Source organism: Chinchilla lanigera, unplaced genomic scaffold (assembly GCF_000276665.1).
Source record: "Chinchilla lanigera isolate Chin_1 unplaced genomic scaffold, ChiLan1.0 scaffold00031, whole genome shotgun sequence".
In the NCBI taxonomy this organism is placed as follows: Eukaryota; Metazoa; Chordata; class Mammalia; order Rodentia; family Chinchillidae; genus Chinchilla; species Chinchilla lanigera.
The window spans coordinates 11,235,263-11,255,394 of record NW_004955432.1 but is presented as its reverse complement, the minus strand read 5'-3'; the positions used below and the strand labels follow the sequence as shown (position 1 = coordinate 11,255,394).

Here is a 20,132-nt window from a genome sequence, read left to right as displayed (position 1 = left end):
TTCCACATTCGATTTTCTCCTGTGAATAGTGCTGAGTTTTCAACACTGAAACCAAAATGCTTTTGTACTTTTTGCAACAATTTCCCAAACACTCATGAAAATAATGGTATTTTTTCAACCTGTAATAGCTAGTGCAGGGTGTTTCAAAGTTCTAGGGCTATAATCCATAATAAACTCATTTTTATAAAGTGATCCAGGAAACAATATAGTACTACTACTTGGAATGCACTCTGATATGGTTCTATTCTTTAAGGAAAAGAAAACAAAACAAAACAAAACAGGATTTTATGGACATTAATGGATTGTGACTTCTGGTTTAAAAAAAAGTATTGACCAATGTCAAGGACCAAAGAATTTTAGTTAGCAGACTTTCAAAAGAGAAGACACTAGGATACTTAGATGGAGTCCCAGTCTTCAGATGTAAAAAAAAAAAGAATGTATAATAGCTTCTATTATAAAATTATTAAATATTTGAGCTATACCTTTCATTTAGGTTGTAGCTTATACAGACCATTTAGGACTCTATAGTTTTAAGATTTCTAAAGTTAAATAAAATTTAGAGTATTTAACATGGTTTGACTATAATAAAATTATTCTAAGCAAGCTGTTCAATCAAATGTCACTTTTGCTGGCCACAAAGTACAGAAGAACTCAAAGGTTTAGAAAATCTGAGCACCAGGCATGGTGGCACATGCCTGTAATCCCAGCACTCGGGAGGCTGAGGCAGGAGGATCACTGTGAGTTCGATGCCAACCTCGCTACAAAGTGAGTTCAAGACCAGCCTGAAGTGCATAGTGAGACTCTGACTCAAAAAGACCAAAAACAACAACAACAAAAAAAAACATCTCACCCTTTTAGCTCTGAGACTGCAGGAAGTGCTATGCCTGGCACTCCTGCCGATCCTTGCCTACAAATTCTACTACAAGGTTCTCAACGCAATTCCAGGGAATCCATAAAGCCCTAACATAAATTTATGGAGGACCATGTGTATACACAAATATGGCATTTTTCTGCAGGAGGGGAACAGAACCACTGTGTTTTATTTTTTAAATCACATACCCAAAGGGCTTATGTGACCATTAAAAAAGTTAAGAGCTATTACTTTATAAGAGAAAAACAAAAAAAAACCACCAAACCAACCATAATCTGTTCTACTATATGGGAAAATGCATAACTATGCAATTTTCTTTTACATTTAATTCCTCTCCATCAGCCAAAATGGATTTATTCAGTATTCACTCCATGCCGTAAATAATGCTGAGCTATAAGGAAATACAAAATTATTTTATATACTAAAAAATCTGCTTAAGGTTAATCTTTTTTTTTTTTTTTTCCCCACTTAGTACTGGAGAGTGAGCCTAGGAGTGTCTGCACTGAATTACATCCCCAACCTTTTTTTCATTTTGAGCAAGGTCTTACTGAATTACTAAATTAGCTAGGCAGGGCTCAGATTTGCAGTCTTCTTACTTCCGCTTCCCAGAATGCTGGGATTACAGGCGTGTGCTACCACATCCAATTAAATTATAATCTTGGAAATTTCAGGCCAGGAGAACGTAAAGCAGTTTCAAAGATGAGTTTGCAAAGGACTTATATGTTTCTAATGAGAGAAAATAGATTAACAGTGATAATCCTCAATGAATGAAGTTTCATCTACCTTTTATATAACTTTTTTCTCTTAAATTATATCAAACTCTCACTTATATGTTCAGCTAGATAACAGAAAACAAAATTATTTCCAGATGATATACCCTTAGAATAAGTAAATGATTAAGATTTTCATAAAATAACTATAATCATGACCAGCTGGTATTATATTCTCTATCTACTGACAGAGATAAGAATTCTTACAGTTTCTCTGCTTGATTCAGGAAGATGTAAGCCATCCAAAGATTCCATGATGGTTTCTTGAGCAATTAATTTGGAAACACTGAACATCTTAACATTTGACTTAGAATTTCTGGTGCTGCTATTCAAAATACTGACTGCAGCTTCATTGTAAGCATCTATCTTCTCATTAGTGATCATTTTCCTATTTTCACTTAATAGATCTTCATAAACAGGATCTGTACATGAAACAATTTTTTAAAGTATATGTTAAATTTTTCTATTTGTAGACACTATGATCATGCAAATCAGTTGATACAATTCATGTTTTGTTTCTGAAATTCAGATAAAACCACGCACCCCAAAATTCACGTTCATATAAATATGGTCAAGGTTTAGAACAGATTTCTTATATTCAATTTTTGAGTTACTCTATCTCCCTCACATTTAAATAACTTGTATCCCTTGTCTATGTACACAGATTTGGGGAAAACACTTTCATATTATAGCAAGTTTTAAGTGTTTAAGACTTTTTATACTGGTAATAAATGAAAACTGAACTATGGAAGATTGCCTAATAAAGAACAACAGCTAATCATTTTCTTTTCCTGTCAGTGCTTAATTTTATAAACTCTGTCCACGCAATCTGATAGTAAGGATTGATGTCTATTATCTCATTACATATTAGAAATAATTTAATTTTTTTTCTCATTTTAGTAAGAAAAAGGTTAACAATGTGAACAAAATAGGGATTTTGGAACAGATTATGATCACATTTTCTAATTCTTTTCACCTTGACCTGCAACTTGGAAATAATCATAAGAGTTTCTGACGAACAACCAGAATTGCTAAAATATCCAAGACATTTCATACTGTGTTAGGCATTAAATAATGGCATTCAATAAATTCCTGAAATGAGTTGACCTAATGTCTACGTTCTGTTAAAGAATTTCATTACCAAGCAAAAGCTAGGTGGTGCGAATTTAAATATATTCCGTCAAGTTGAAAGTATATTTATTTCCAAAATGACTCTAACATCACCAAACAGGCTTATTATTTCTCTATATATGCTTCTTAAAAAATAAAAAGAAAATCAGAGGTAAACATCGCATTTGCCTTTAGGATTTATCTCTGTTACATCCTTGTGCCATTCTGCCTGCTGAGGTTCCTTGGAGGATCTTATTTACTTTTTACTTATCATATTTATTATTCTGTTCCTTAAACTAAAAAAAGAATTAAATAACTCATTTAATCTTACAAACCTTATTTCAAAATCTATTCTCATAAAGCAGTAATTCTGCTTCTTGAAAAGAAGATAATAAAGCCCATGCCTTCAAACATATACGAAATGACATTTTTTCATTACTCATTCCTTACCTTGTAAGACCCAATAAACATCACTAGTCTTGGCCAATCTTTCTAGAAGTGGTGCTATGGAAGTAATATTCATTTTATACTGAGAAAGCGCTTCACTGCTACCATTGTGAATCTTGATGGACCACTAAGGGTGGAAATTAAGCATTAATTTCAGTGTTTATCACAGAAAAATTAAGTATATAATTTATCTATTTTAACAAGGGTTATTTTAAGATAATTCCTGTTTCTTTAATTTTTAAATTTTTTATTTTTTTTGTCTTGAGACAAGGTCTCGCTATGCAGTTGAGGCTGGCCTAGAGCGCACTTTGCAGCCCAGGCTGGTCTCGAACTCACAATGTCTTCCTGCCTCAGCCTCCCAAGTGCTGGGATTACAGGCATGTGCCACCACGCCACACAATAATTCCTGTTTTAATTAATATTAGAGGGCTGGGGATATAGCTCAGTGGCACAAGCGCTTGCCTGGCAAGCCTGAGGTCATGAGTTCGATTCCCGGTACCAAAAGAAAAAGAAAATTAATATTAGAATAAAGTTTGCTCAAATTATTTCATGAAATATATAAAGGTATTTACAAAAAGCTGCAATCACATTGGACTTCCAAAGTCAGCATTTAAGAAGGATACATAGGGGGCTGGGGATTTAGCTCAGCGGCAAAGCGCCTGCCTGGCCAGCACAAGGTCGTGAGTTCGGTTCCCGGTACCGGAGAAAAACAAAACAAAGAAGGATACATATAAAATTAGATATAAAATGAAATTTAACACAAAGTTTACTAAGTTCACTGAGACGTACTGTAATTCATTGGTCTAATTATAAGAGACTCAGGAATTAAATATAAATACACTCAAGAATTCTATCTAACATAAATTAACTTTTTCTTATCACATCCTTAAGTGTGAAACAGAAATCATTATATCGGGTAAGAGATAAGAACTTACAGTGGCAGCTCCTGCTACGATCACATGGGGCTTTGTAGCAGAATCCTAAAGGAAGAAAAAACCTTTACAGTTGCGCTATATTCAGTTCAGCAACCGAATACCAGTAGTATAATTTACTTTGTTTCCCCCTTAACATGTAAGTTCTTCCTTCGTCTAAATCATCTTCAGTCCCTAGAATTCCTTACTGGACTTCTGACATTGCAACACAGACACCCAGTGTTTAAAATCTTACGTGGCCGCGTGGTTAGAGAGTGTGCTACGGCACTTGTAAGGTTAATTCTTTGGTGTACCTACAAAACACAAAAAGCGCTGCTAAAATCTAACCTGACCTAACGTTATTCTGAACGCTGAGTAAATTGCTTAGAGTAAAGCTCTAGTGTATTATGCCAGTCAATTAAGGGGCAGTCACGGAAACCTACAGGGTACAGCAGTTGTAAGTGTTAAGTAAAATACAGGGTCAGTGCCCTGTGGAAACACACTCTTTCGGGAAAGCTACATCTAACATATATTTAACAAAATAAATGGATAACTACTAAAAACTGCATGCAGGAAAACAAGGGGAGAAATTCTCAGCAGCTGTAAATTACACTATTTCTGGTTATATTATATTATTAATTATATTACTAGTATAAAATGTTTATGTTGGGATGGAGATGTAGGTTAGTGGCAGAGCATTTGCCTAGTATATGTGAGGCCCTAGGTTCAATCCCCAGCACTGCCCCCCCCAAATTAATAATAATAATAATAATAAAGTACACATGTAGGCTGAGTATGGTGCGCATGCCGGTAATCCCAGCACTCAGGAGGCTGAGGCAGGAGGATCACTGCAAGTTCAAGTCCAACCTAGGCTACATAGTGAGTTCAAGCCTAGCCTGAACTACATAGCAAGACCCTGTCTCAATAAACCAAAAACAGGGCTGGGGATTTAGCTCAGCGGCAAAGCACCTGCCTGGCAAGCGCAAGGTCGTGAGTTCGGTTCCCGGAACCAGAGAAAAAAACAACAAAAAAAACCCAAACAAATCAATAAACCAAAAACAAAAGCAAAAAGTGTTTGTGTATACACAGCATAACAATTACATAGCACTTAGTAGTTTCCTAAGCATTTTCTCTTAAATTATCTCATTTGAATAGATTGTTACTAGATTATGAAGCGGGCCGAAAGATATTAACTGCATCTTACAGTACAATGACAGACTCACAACAATTAACAGGGTACTGATGAGGCCTAGCAGATACAGTCAGAACTTCAGTTCCCTAAGTTTTGAGTTCAATGCACTTTCTATCACTCCAAAAACATCGAAAAGCAAATATTATAATACAGTGCTCAAGAAAAAATCTGACCCAGATAAAAAAAATCAAAACGGCCATTATTACTTTCTCATTATAAAGGTAACATATGTTCAGCATAGAATACCATCAAAATAAACAAAAATAATAACCCATTATCCTTCAGAGATGTGTCCATTTCCAGAACAGCATGCTTCCTTTCGACACTGTTAAGGAATTTCTCAGTGCAAAGAATTCTGGTTTTTACAGTTTGTCCCATGCTTCGGCAGCTCCCTCTGTCTCTTCAGAGTGGTTCATATCTGTTACACAGATCCCGCTTGTCCTCTCCTCGGCATAAAGTCTAGTTTGCGAACTCCAAAGGAAAAGCACATCGCCCGGCACGTGTGCACCTGCCTTCCCACCTCCATTCTTACCATCGCATCTGTGTGTCCACCTGCCCGTCTCCTCGGACAGGACAGTCAAGAAACGTGCCCGTGCCTCTCAACAGGGGGTCCCTTACTCTGCCTCGACTCCTCCTTCCACTTGTGGCCCAGCGACACACCACAGCCTCCCCTGACCCTCGCAGTGTTAGGTCGTCTTGATCTTCTCCGGGTTTCCTTCAACGCTGTCTTCCTTGCAGAGTCCCTGCTCCCCACACCCTCGCCAACAGAGAGCCTTCCGGCCTAGGCGAGCCGACCTCACTCACACCTCATTTCATCGCATGTTGGATTTGGGCTTCACCATTTCTCAGAGCCCTAATGACGTCACGACTCCACCTTTACGCTACACTAAGCAACTCCAACTGACCATCCAACTTAAGATTCTCTCCTCCCTGTATAGTAAGGTCTTTCCTCTCTTTTCTTCCCTTTTCTCTGTATCCCTTCTACTTCCACCTCTCAGAATCTCCTTGATAATTCCATCATCAAGAGCATGTCCCTACATTCTCTTCCATTCAAATAACTCCTAATATCATCTCAATCCTTACTTTTAGGAAATACACTCTCTAGAGTGTGTAGAATAGAAAAACTGCAGAGAGGTGGGTAGAAATTAATCCCCCAAAATATGGCTTGGGTTATGTGTCCGCATCTACTATCTACTTATCTCATCTCTTATCCACTCTTCCCAGAATTAAGGGCATGAAAAATATAACCAAAAGCAGACACAAATAAAAGCACCTTGTTCACTGCTGCCAACCACATTAAAGCTTCGGAGGATTCCTTGAGGAGGTTACCACCCTCCACCCCGTCTCACCTGTTGCCTACATGCTTGTTTTTTTTGGAAACTTGAACAGTTTCTTAGTGATACAAAATTATAATAGTGACTAAGTTCTCATAGGTTTTTGATCCTACAAAAACCTATTTATTGTATGATACAGGTTAGACCTACACATTTACTGTGAAAAGGGACCAAAACTAAAACAAACAATGAAACTTTTGCAAAGAAGTGGCCAAATAAGGTCAACAAGATCATTTTCTCTACTCCAAATGCAAACACCTCTAGGAAAAACACCAGCTTAGTTAAGAATGACAGGAGCTTTGCGGAGACTGCAGTAGAGACTGTAACACGGAACTTAGGAAAACAATGATTTTCTGAGGTTAACAGCATGTCTGCCCTTATATCAGATTTATCTCCAAGCATTATAAGCTAAAACATACCACTCTTCTATCTTCTAGCTCATAAATATAACAATAAAAGGGAAGAAAGGCCTAAAGACAAAATCAAAGGAAGTTTCCCTAAATATCTAAGCATAAATATGAAGGACAAAGTGAAAAAAAAAAAGCTCAAGAGAATGTACATTGTCCTGGACAGATTACTTGGGTTTGAACTGGCTGAGCTGTAACAGTAACAGAAAAATTGAGATCTGGAAGTCTCGGATAAGCATAATCTGCCCCTGGGTTGGGACGGTGATAACGGGGCAGACACTGGATTATACTTGCTCTTTCTAGCAGGTGCTAAGATCAGTCTAGAAGCAGGCGGGCGTTTGTATAAAAAGGCGAGACAGGTGAGTGCAGGAAAGCAAGACAATGACTGCTCAGGAGCTTTTAAAATTTGGTTTCTCCAAAAGAGGTCAATATTTTCAAATACACACCTCCGTCCACACTTTGATACACTGTTTCATAGAACCATTAACTTCTGGATGCCACAGAAAATCCTAAAAGAGAGATCATTTTTTAAAAAGTCAAAAGTGTTATTTCCACAGCTCAAAATAAATATGAACATTCTCCTACAGACTACTCACTTAAAAGAGAAATACCACAATCTAAGACAGCTCCAAAACAGTACTGCTTGCATCGATTTTTGCCCTTTTATACCCTCCACATTTTGGCCATAGCAATCTTTTACAAATTTATAATTGATTCTGCCACATCTCTGTTTAAAAATACAAGGACTCAGAATAAAATCCTCCAAATCTTTAAAACTGCTAAGAGAAGAGAATGGGTCTCTTCCCCTGCTACTTTCCCACTGCGCTCTAAATTCATTTTGGTTCTTTCACTTCCCGCGGCAGACTTGAGTTCTGCGCACGCCCTGGCATCCAGCGCTTTGCCTACGGCATTCCTTCTGCCCACCGAGTTTTCCCTCTTCTGCTGAGATTGGCCAGTTCTACCTATCCTTCAAGCCTGGCGAAAGCAGTACTTCTCTAAGGAGGAAAACCACCTCCAATTCTTCGCTCTGTGCACTCCTACTGCTCCATTTTTCGTTTTGGCCGTTTTTACCCCCTTGTGCGTCTATGCAGGGAACGAGAATGACCAGATCCACCAGGTCAAATACATTTTTGTCTTGATCCCCACCGAACACGCACTGTGACTGAGAATTTAGAAAATCGGCAAATATGACCTTATCGACATTAATCCTGAATACATATTGCCCTCAAATTGCCATACAAGGTTATTTTTTCATGGCTAAAAATTTGGGAAACCAAATTTCCTATTTTATTACCTAAGACAACTTACATAAACATTTATTCCACTCTTATTAGCTGTATATACTCTTAAGAACATACGGAAGTCTGTTTAGTATGTACACAGCACTAGCTCAACTACAAATAAATTTGCAAATGAATATAACTTCAACATTATCACATTTATTTTACTAGGACATGAACTTACCACTTTAACTGATGCAATCTTGTCTTCAAAAGGAATGTTCTCATGCTACGATAACAATAATAATTATAATAGAGACTAATTATAACAGAGAAACAGAACAGATGAAATTTTTATAACTAAGTCCCCCTTTTGTTGATTTTTATGCACCATATCTCAATGACCTATATATTCAATCTGGAAAAAAAAAAAAAAACTAAAAGAAAAAAATGAAAAGAAATTACTTGTTTATATGTGATTTTCAATGTCTAAGATATGGTTCAAAGATAAAACCTGAACGACACACAAGAAGGCAGATGAGCATGCCTATACAAATTATCTTTCTGCCAAGCTTGGAATGCTTTCAGTGCGGTCCTAGAATTACCAACTATGGCAGAGACAGACTGCTTCCTCTATTCCCTGAGCTCCTTCCACATCAGCAGGGCTACAGGGATGGTCCTAGGCAACACAAAACGGCTAGATGTGATGTGGGTGACTTTCAGGTTGAATTTCCCAGGGCAGTTCTCTAGTTGCTAGCTCACCTGATACACAGACTGAGAAAGATGAGGTCCCAAAGCATACCAGACGGTGGTAAAAGTTCTGAGTGGGAACCCGTGAGCGATTCTAAAGCAAAGCCTCCTGCCAACCTATCTAGAACATGAAGCACTTAATTCTGAAGGGAGAAATTAACTGTTTTGTTCAGATTGCAGAGTGGTCTGTTGTGGTAGAAATACTTTGTCCATCTTATGAGCATACTAGTATTGGCCCTGACAGAACAGGAATGGAGATTATGACTCTGGATTATAGTAGCTTTCACTCTGAAGTCAGTAGGTAGCCTTTTGTAGAAAAAGTTAAAATTTGGTGACTGTAAGTGTTCCATGTAAAGAACAAAAATTCTTTCAGAGTTAGAAACCCTGGGTGAGGTACAAGTATCAGTAATCAATCAGAAGTTCATTGTGGGGGCCGACAATACAGCTCAGTGGCACAAGCACCTGCCTGGCAAGTGCAAGGTCCTGAGTTCGATTCCTGGCACCAAAAGAAAATAGCAAGCTAATTGTGGTGGGGTGTGGTGGGGCACGACTATAATCCCAGCTCTCGAAGGCTGAGGCAAGGGGATCACTGTGAGTTTGAGACCAGCCTGGGTTACTAAGTGAGTTCAAGGTCAGCCTGAACTGCAGAGTGAAACCTTGTCTCAAAAAAAAAAAAAAAAAAAAAAAAAAAATAGCTAAGTGTGTTTCTAAAACTATGGTTAAATTGTTTTCATTAATTTAACTGGACAGGCAATATTCACATGTAAATCTCAATGAAATCCAGTCTACTTTTATCAATAAGCTAACTTTCTAGATTTTTGTTGGTTCTCCTAAAGCATCTCTTCCCAGAGAGAATCTTGGGAAAATTAATTTAAGGAAGTGTAAGTTCTGTCACCTGAAGTCTCCTTGATCAAGTAAGGGTGGGAAACTCTGAATCAAATGACGTGACAAAGGTGTCCCTCCTTTCCCACCCCCTATCTTTATTGACTGATTGATTGATTGATTGTCTTTTTGAGACATGGTCTCGCTGTGCAGTTCAGGCTGGCCTTCAGCTCACTCTGTAGCCCAGGCTGGCCTCGAACTCACAATGATCCTGCCTCAGCCTCCTGAGTGCTGGGATTACAGGTGTGCACCACGACACCTGGCCTATCTTTTAAAAATTTGTCCTCTGAGAAATAATACACAGTACCGTGAACTTTATATTGTTACTCCTTTGCATAGCTTAATCGAACTCACTTTCACTTCATTATTTTAATGTAACATCTGATACATAGAAAAATCCACATGCACAGAATTCACAAAGCACAGTAAAAAGGTAAGTAAACACTTACGAGTCCATGACACAAGCCAGAGCACTAACAGCACACTGAATGACCTGTGTGGTCCCCTCCATTCCTGAACCCCTGGTTTCATCCAAAACACTAACTTCAATTTGGTTTATACTTTGCTGGTTTCTGTCCTTATATAAATCTTAGCATGTATATGTGTACCCTTAAGCAGTATATCACTGTGTTGACTTTTTAACGATTAATTTTGAAAAATTTCAAGTTTACAGTAAAGTTGACAAATGAACACCTGAAACCCTTTACTGATGTAAACATTTCTACACCACCTTTGTCTCTCTCTTTCTCTCTTGCTTTCTCTCTATACATATAAACATACATTTTCTCTTTTCCTGAACTATGTAAAGTGTATCTCAGATATCCTAACATTTTACTCTTAGACTGTTAAATATCTATCTCCTAAGAATATAGACATTCTCCTAAATAACCACAATACTATAATCCCAAGTACGAAATTAGATTTTATATAATATTATCTCATTTAATATACAGCCAATGCTGGATGTGGTGGTGCATGCCTGTAATCCCCATATTCAGGAGGCTGAAGCAGGAGGATCTCTGTGAGTTCAAGACCAGCCTGTGCTACAAACTGAGTTCAAGGCCAGCCTGAAGTGCATATTGCAACCCTGTCTCAAAAAGGCCAAAAAAACCCACCCCCCCACACATACAGCCTGTATTCAAATTTCCCCAGTTTTTCAATAATATTCTCTATAGTTCTTATAATTTACAATCCAATTAAAATCAGGTATTACACTTAGTTGTCAAGTTTTTTTAATCTCATTTAATCTAAAACATTCTTTGATCAACTTATTATCAAATACTATATTCATTACTCTTGTAGTCTAGATCAGTTGATATAATATACCACAATCTAGATTGTGAACAGTACCTTCTTCTATATGCCCCTTAGTGTAAGAGTCGGAGTTTCCCCAATAATAGTTCCACAGACTATACGAAATGTTCACCTTCATGTGATATATATATATTATTATATAAATATTATTTTAGAGAGAATAGTAAAAGAAAGAACAATAGCCAAATACAAACAAAACAAAGCAAGGACATTAAAAATGATATGGGGTTTCAAACCAAATGATAGGAATTAACAGTGGTTGTCATATTACATATTGTTATGTTCAGCGAAGTTGCTCAGATTATCAGATGTAAGGATGGAAGATAATCAAACCATTAAAGAGAATAAGATAATAATAATTTAAAAAAACATTAGAGACAATACAGAGTTTCACTAGACAGGATGGTAGGAATTCACCAATGGCTGTTATATTGCGTACTGTTGTCTTCACATCAGTTGCTCAGATGACCAGATATAAGCATGCAAAATTGGTCAAAATATAAAAAAAAAAATTAAGCGTCAACTGTTCCTTTCAATAAACCACATCAGCAGTACAATTATCCCAGTGATCCTTCTCTCTCTCTCTTTCTCTCTCTCTACTTATATATATAGCCTTAGTTCTTTCTTTTTCTTCTTTCCCTCATCCCAGTTGTTGCTTACTTTGAGCAATTTTTTTCCCTTTCCTATCATCTATTGTACGTTTTGAGTTTTACTTAGTCTTTCTGGTTCCTACACCAAGGAGACAATATGATGTTTACACATGTGGGTCTGATTTATTACACTTATGAGTATGGTCCCTAGTTGCATCCATTTACCATAAAAGCCTTGAGTTTATCTTTTTTATAGCTGAGTAATACTCCATTGTACAAAAATATCACATCTTTTTTATCCATTCCTCAGCTGATGGGCATTTGGGTTGTTTCCAAGATTTAGCTATGACAAATTGTGCTGCTATGAACATGGGTGCACGTATATCACTGTGGTATGATGTTTTTCATTCTTCTGGAAAAATACCCAGAAGGGGAATAGCTGGGTTAAGTGGGACTTCTAATCTGAGTTTTGTGAGGAATTCACCAGTCTACACATGCACCAGCAGTGGAGAAGGGTTCCTTTTTCCCCATAGCCTCTCCAGCATTGGTTAGGGGTTGATTTCTTGATTATAGCCATTCTTTCTGGGGTGAGATGGAATCTCAGTGTTGTTTTAATTTGCATTTCTCAAGTGAATAATGATGCTGAACATATTTTCATATATTCATTTGCCATTAGTATTTCTTCATCTGAGAAGTGTGTATTTGTCTCAGATGCCCATTTTTGGATTGGGTCTTTGAATTTTGGGGGCCCGATTTTTTTAAAGTCTCTGTATGTTCTAGATAGAAGTCCTTTGTCTGAGGGGCAGTTGGCTAAAACTTTTTCCCAATTTGTCGGTTTTCTTTTTACTCTGTTGGTGATTTCTTTTGATGTACAAAAATTTTTCAGTAAGATAAGATCCCCAATGTTGATTCTTTGAAGTATTTCCCGTGAAGTTTTGTTCATGCCTACCCCTATGTCTTCAACTCTCTGCCTACTCCTATTTTTTACCTACTTTCTTTTCCAGTAGATTTAGTGTTTGTGTTTTAATATTTAGATCTTTGATCCACTTTGACTTGAGTGCATGGTGATAGACATGGGTCTAGTTTTAGTCTTTGGCATGTGGAGAGCCAGTTTTTCTGGCACCATTTATTAAAGAGGCTCTCTTTCTTCCAGTGAATATGTTTGTCCCCCTAAAGATACAGTGGCTGAGTGTGTTTGTAGCTGTGTTTGCCTCTTCTAATCTGTTCCACTGATCTTCACATCTGTCACATGATATATTTTAAAAACAGTTTAGAACTCCACTGACATTGAAATATATAATTTTTAACAGCTTTACTGAAGTATTAGAACTATGTTTGCATGTTCACCTTAGAATCTGCTAGCTTATGAAAATCTATTACCTCTAGAAAAGTTTCTATAGATTTTCTGGGCTTTTCTGTATAGATAATTGCATCACCTGGACTACTGAGCTAGCTAGCTAGATATCTATCTGGTTTTTCTGGGACAGGGTCAGGCTGGTTTCAAACTCGAAACAATTCCCCTGCCTCAGGCTCCCAAGTGCTAGGACTACAGGCCTGCACCACCTCAGTTTTCTTTTTTTCAGTTATACCTTTATCCCTCTGCCCAGCAATAATGAACACAACTGTCTTTTTCCTGATTTTAATGAACACATATCTAACATTTATAATGGACAGATCAGGTTCCAATATATAATAAATTCCCTAAAAGCAAAAGAATGATACCAGTTCTCTGATACTGTTTAGATGTGCTTACATGATCAAAAAAAGTTCCAGGTGTGCTTTAAAAAACACATTCATTAACTTTAGAGTGTGGCCTCTAAATTATTAAGCTATAAGTTTATAAAATCAGGCATGTTAAGAGTTTATACGTTTACTAGTTTTACCTGCTTATTCTATCATTCACTGAAAGAACAGTGAGAAAATTTTCCTTTGATAATGGGGCAACTTCTTGTAGTTACACTTATTTTTGCTGTTTTTAAAGCTACTTTATTAGATGTCCAAAAGTCTATAACCTTAGTGATCTGACCTTTCTCTTTTTAACTAGAAAGCAGCTTTCTGTAGCCCAGAAAATACTTTTGTCTTAAAACCTGTTTTGCCTTGTATTGATAATGGTTTACCTTTCTGAAGTAGTTGGTATTTTTTCATTCTTAATTAAAACCTTTCTGTGTTCTTTTGTTTTAGGTATACTGTCTATTTGTGAGATGATCCTGCTATGTAGTTCAGGTTGGCCTTGAACTCACTATGTAGTCCAGCCTGGCCTCGAACTTGCAGTGATCCTCCTGCCTCAGCCTCCAGAGTGCTAGAATTACAGGCATGTAGCACCACACTCGGCCTAAGTATGTCTTTTTAAAAGCAATCTGAAAATCTGTGTTTAGCTTTAGCATTTATTTTTATTATAAATATGTTTCTACTTTTTTGCTTTTTGATTTGCATTCACCTATGCATAATATATATAGCCTTTTACATATACATATAAATGATTGGGATATATGCACATGTTGTATATGGGTAGAAGTATGTGTGTGTAAAATATATACTTGGCACTAGATTAGTATTTTGTTGGTTTTTGGTTTCATTTTGTTTCCGTTTTTTGAGACAGGGATTCACTATGTAGTTCAGGCTGGGCTTCAGCTGGCTGGGACCCTCCTGTCTCACCCTCCTGAGTGGTGAGATTACAAGCATGTAACACCACGCCTGGCTGCTGTTGTTTCTGCTTAATGTTTTCCTTCCTCTGGTTTGGAATTTGGAGATCCTAATTCTAACGTTTTAGTTTTCACCCTTGAAGTTTGACTGTGCACCCTTAATTTAAACTCTGAAGAGAGGGGCTGGGGATTTAGCTCAGCGGCACAGTGCCTGCCTGGCAAGTGCGAGGTTGTGAGTTCAATTCCCGGTACCGGAAAAACAAAACAAAACAAAACATAAATAAATAAATAAACTCTGAAGAGAGACAGTATTTTAGAGACCACAAGGGACATTAGAACATTAAACTGCATTTATGTTCTTCTAATCTATATGCTACAAGCATATTGGCCAGTTCTCTAGTTCTGTCTCTTCACTAAGGGCAAAAAGATATTATTATTTTACACTGCTGTTTAGATTTATACACACACCTATTTATCATTGTTTCTCATAATTCAGACTATTTTTCTGAGTATTTCTCTTTTTGCTGTAAATCTATTTGGTAGTAAGCCCTTAGGGCTTTTGGATTTCTGAAAATGCCCTATATTTCAAGAACAGAGACCAGCACTCGGGAGGCTGAGGCAGGAGGATTGTTGTGAGTTCAAGACCAGCCTGAGCTACAAAGTGAGCTCAAAGCCAGCCTAAACTGCATAGTGAGACCCTGCCTCAAAAAGAAAATAAAAAAATAACAGATCCTAGGTACACGACTATAGGGTGCAACTTACTGCTCCAGTGTGGGTGTGAATGTCGCTCAAAGGCCCTTGTCTTAAAGGCTGGTCCCAGTTAAGCACTCCTGGGAAGTGAGAGGAAGTTTAAGAGGTGAGACCTGAGGAGAAGCCTTCAGGTCACAGGAACATGCCCTTGAGAGCAACCGAGTGCCACCGCTCTCCTCCTGTCTCCATTTGCTTCCCAGCCAGGAGAGGGGCCAGTTACGCCACCGCGCGCTTCTGCCCTGAGGTGCTCCTCACCACAAGCACGGAGCAACGGAGGCCAGCAGATCACGGCCGCAACCTCTGGACTCTGCCACAGGACACAAAGCTAACACACTTACTCTCACACGCTTACTCTCGCTCAGAACTGTCCTCTAGCTTCCGATATTGCTACTGAGAACTCTGCTGATGCAAAGCTTAGTCCGTACCTACAGAAAACTGAGCTACGAGCACCTGCCTCCAGGTGACACGAACCTCTACCACCTGCCTACCAGCACTGGCCTCCTCCCCCATCCTGCCTCACACTTTGTTTCTTTTTTTGAGGAGTATCTCCCATTTTCTCAAAAGTTCAGAAATGTATCAACAATATTTTTTGAAGTCTAGGATCTAATTAGCTTGAACCAGAAAGGGTCTCCAGAGTATCCAGCCTGTCCTATGGCTAGCAGCATTGCAGCACCTGACTGCAAAACTTTGCAATAGCCTCACCTAAGTTAAAACCACCTGGGAGGCAGATACGCTGCCCAGCTCTGCCCGGACATCTGACTAGAGCTTCCCACAGAACTAATCCTCCAAAACATAATTGGACAACAACCACTTATGAAGGCTCCTTTAAAAAAAAAAAAAAAAAGACCACAATATAAAAAAGGCAACCAACTCGAGGAGTTATCCTCAATTCTACTGTACTCAAACATTCCCATAGTAAGATTTACAAGATTTAAAAAAGAAAAAAAAAGCTTTTACAATATGCCAGACCATCCTAGGCACAAGAAATGCATTTTTAAAAAATGATGATAGAAATAGAAAATTATCTGCCCTTGACGTTTGCAGAGATAAGAGGACACATAAAATATAACTTGGCGAATGCTCCACTAGCAGTTGGAGCAAAACATTTTCTTGATAACTATCTCTGTAGAACTGGGACACACTATCTTTCCTTCTTTTTTTTAAATGTATATAAATTAAAATGTATCTATTTTGTTTGATAATTTTGGATAACTGGGCATCCCTAGAAGATAAAAACTGGAAAATTAAGCATTATAACTAGGGTTCAAAAGAAGTACATGAAGTAGTATCTGCTTTTGGAGACTAAGCCTTTATAGCTTCCTCAACTATTGTCAAATCCGTTATTCTAATTTTCAGAAACCTGTATGATTCTAGGCCTAGTCGCACTGACTGTTCCTTGAAATCAGAACTCTCTCTACTTTTTAAAAGTTTACTAGTTTTTACTTTAAATTGTGATAATTTTATGCCATTAAGTTGCTCTAACTCTCCCATATAATTTTATGTGTATAATTACTCATGGAAAATACATTTACAGGTACCAAATACAATGGAAGGCTAACTTTATGGCTTTCCATTATCCCCATAAAAAACCAGCTGCTAAGGATTAGCGAGCCACTATCATGCTCACCTTGTGAACTGCTCCTTACCACAGGCCAAGCTGACGCGCACAGGCAGACTTGGGTCATGAATTCAGGAGCTGTTATTCCTCCTGTAACTCTGAAGGTTCCTGTACTCTACCTTTCACCCCTTCCCACTCCCCGCTTCTAGTCATGTGATATCTGGACACAGCAATAAGAAACTAGATTGCTTACAAGGGTAGGAATAGAAGGATGAGATAACTCACCCAAAATAATGAACTAATTAGTATATAGAAAGATAATAACCCTTGTTAGTGTTCAAAGACAGATAATATTTTTAAGTGAGAACCTTTCCATCAAAATAGAAATTTACAGTATTGCTGTTTTAATCTATAGTATGGTCACCCACTGCCAGAAAGAGTGCAAATAAGTTAGGTGCCAAAATATACTGCTAATCAGAATATAAACTGAAACAGTTTGGCAATATAGTTTTTAAATGTCTACATTCATTAATCCAGCATTTGCATTGTACAAATTCCATCCTAAAGAAATAATTTAAAAAAGAAAGCAGCACAGTGCCTGCCTGGTATGTGCAAGGTTCGGAGTTTGATTCCTGGCACCAAAAAGAAAAAAAACAAAACACAATTTAATTTAGGGGCTGGGGATGTGGCTCAATGGTAGAGTTCTTGCCTTGCATGCACAAGGCCCTTGGTTCGATCCCCAGCACCACAAAAAAAAAAAACAAGAAAGTTTTCACAAAAAGATATAAGTGGAAGTATCCTTTTATAGTGAAAAAAACTAAAAACAATTAAAGTTCTATAAAATTACATTATATCCACTCAATGTATATTGCCATTAAGAAGATGCTTGAGTTGATTATATAATAATATGGAGAATTATGCTAAGGTGAGGGAAAGCAAGGCATAAGATTATACATGCTAAAGGATTACACATATATTTGGTTTTTCTCCGGTACCGGGAACCGAACTCACAACCTTGCGCTTGCCAGGCAGGCGCTTTGCCGCTGAGCTAAATTCCCAGCCCCGATTACACATATATTTGAAATAAGAAGAGACTGAAAAGAATATGGCAAGATATTAAACGAAAAGGGATATTTTATCTTTTTCTTCTTTTTAAGGAATTTTCGGAAGCTTTCCATGGTTAAAAAAAATTTATTATTCTGGAAAACTAAACATTTAAGTTAATAAACAGCTTGCCAGTACCTTATCCTCCACTTCTTTCTCTTATTTTCCCATTACCGTAAATCATCCCGGTCTTCTCAATTTTCCCAAAATCAAAGTAAAACTTTTATAGTTCCTATTATTAGCTTAGAGAGGCATGTTCTTCCCATTACTATTCAGTTGGTTAACCTCTAAAATAGCACCTGAGAGAAGGGGGAAAAAAAACCCAGACTTACCTTATTTCCTTCTTCTTTGAACTGGGGATTAATTATTTTTACAAAAGAATAAAACAATTGACGAATTCTGGAATCTCCAATAAATGCAATATGCTTATCTACAAGGCAGTTCTTTGCTTCACTGAAATTAACACAGAAACATTCTTTAAAATAAGTAAAAATCAACATATTAGCATTTTAAAGCATATAGTTTGCAAAAAAAAAAAAAAAAAAAAACCTGCTACACATCCCTTTAGAAGTAGATTAGCCAGGTCTGTTTCATCTACCACTCCATGCAGTTATTATCAACTAATTCTGACTAGTAACAGCCGCATTCATGAAGCATTTAAGGAGTGTGCTAACTGTAGTAACTGGTTTTATTTGGTTTTTCTCCGGTACCGGGAACCGAACTCACGACCTTGCGCTTGCCAGGCAGGCGCTTTGCCGCTGAGCTAAATCCCCAGCCCCTAACTGTAGTAACTGTTTAGATCCGTTAGCCCAGAATAACTCCATTTACCCTTGGCCTGGTTACCTCTCCCCTGACGTCAAGCAGCAGGGCCAAAGCTCTTTGTCTAAAACTTTAGCATGGGCATCTTCACTCGGAAGCAGCCCCTGACCAACCCTTAATCAGGGGGTCTCTACACAACATACAGAAGAAAAGTACTGTACCCTGCTTTACCGCCTTCTCTCCACTACAGGAACAAAACAAGCAACAAAATGAAGACCTCTTACCTGATTTTGTATTTATGCATCATACAACTGTGAGGTTGCCAAACTTTTTCTCCAAGAAATCTGCCACTTGTGAGCAGGTATTCACATGAATCATTGCCTATAATATTAAGACATCACAGTGTTGTATTGTAAATATAGCTAATTTTTTATGTCAGTTATCTCGGTCCCATTTAAGCTTTCTGAGATCAGAGTGCAGTTTCCTATGCTTCCCTACACCTTCCAGATGGACAGGAACCATTCATGACAGTGTGATAAATATTAACACATTAATATTGAAGAGGTTGAGAGCCACTTACACGTTCCGCTTTACCCTGGAAGACACTCCCAGCTCCTAAATACTCTGTCCCCTCTTCTGGCAGTTCCTTATACTGTAGTTCAGGCTTTCTTCCCAGGGACATTATCTCAACCTCAACCCAGTCTTTGTATCTGTTTATCACTCCTACTTCTGCTTCACAAATGTAAGTTTAAAGGATAAAAGAGAAGACTTTAGAAATGACTTATTTACCTACTGTAATACATATATATTAGCATATCTGGAGGCCCGGTTTTAAATGCAAAGGTCCACAACTAGGCAACCCTCTGTCCCATGTAAACTGAGACAGCTGTCATAGATCCTCTGGCCATTTCACTGTACCCTGGCCAAATGGAATGACCCAAAGGGTGCAAGAGGGTATGGAGGCATGAAAAAGCTGAGCTATATCAAATGGATGAAGGCAAATGAGATATTTAGATTATCTTTTGTTTGGTGGGGGATTCGGGGTGGGGTGGGGGCTTCCGGTACTGGGAATCGAATTCACGACCTTGCGCTTGCCAGGCAGGCGCTGTGCCGCTGAGCTAAATCCCCAGCCCCTATTTAGATTATCTTAACTGTGGAATTATGATGAAATATAAATTTAATGTAATTTAATCTCTAGTTCTTTAGTAATAGTTAAGAGCAAGCTAAATTTTACAATTACTTCAGGTCAGGCCAAGGAGTCTGGTAAGAGCAACTGTGCAGAACAAAAATGGTACTGAGCCAGGCATGGTGGCACATGCCTGTAATCCCAGTACTCAGGAGGCTGAGGCAGGAGGATCTTTGTGAGTTCAAGACCAGCCCAGGCTACAAAGTGAGCTCAAGGCCAGCCTGAACTGCATACTGAGACCCTGTCTAAAAAAACAAACAAACAAAAACACAAAAACAGTACTGAATCATTCAGAGTGGAGATGGGGAAGATTCAAAGATAATTAAAGTACAAAA

At 37.9% G+C, this 20,132-nt stretch overlaps 1 protein-coding gene across 1 annotated transcript in view; it reads right to left on the bottom strand.

Moving 5' to 3' along the window:
* Positions 1 to 18,992, bottom strand: part of Casd1 (CAS1 domain containing 1) — a gene marked incomplete at its 5' end in the record, with an annotated part of 41,060 nt that extends 22,068 nt beyond the window's left edge. The window contains 7 exon segments of the mRNA XM_005388043.2: positions 1,849 to 2,063; positions 3,202 to 3,325; positions 4,134 to 4,178; positions 7,489 to 7,551; positions 8,507 to 8,551; positions 18,185 to 18,305; positions 18,896 to 18,992. Of these exon segments, the coding sequence (XP_005388100.2) occupies positions 1,849 to 2,063; positions 3,202 to 3,325; positions 4,134 to 4,178; positions 7,489 to 7,551; positions 8,507 to 8,551; positions 18,185 to 18,305; positions 18,896 to 18,992 (710 nt within the window).
* Between the last annotated feature and the right edge of the window lie 1,140 nt (positions 18,993 to 20,132).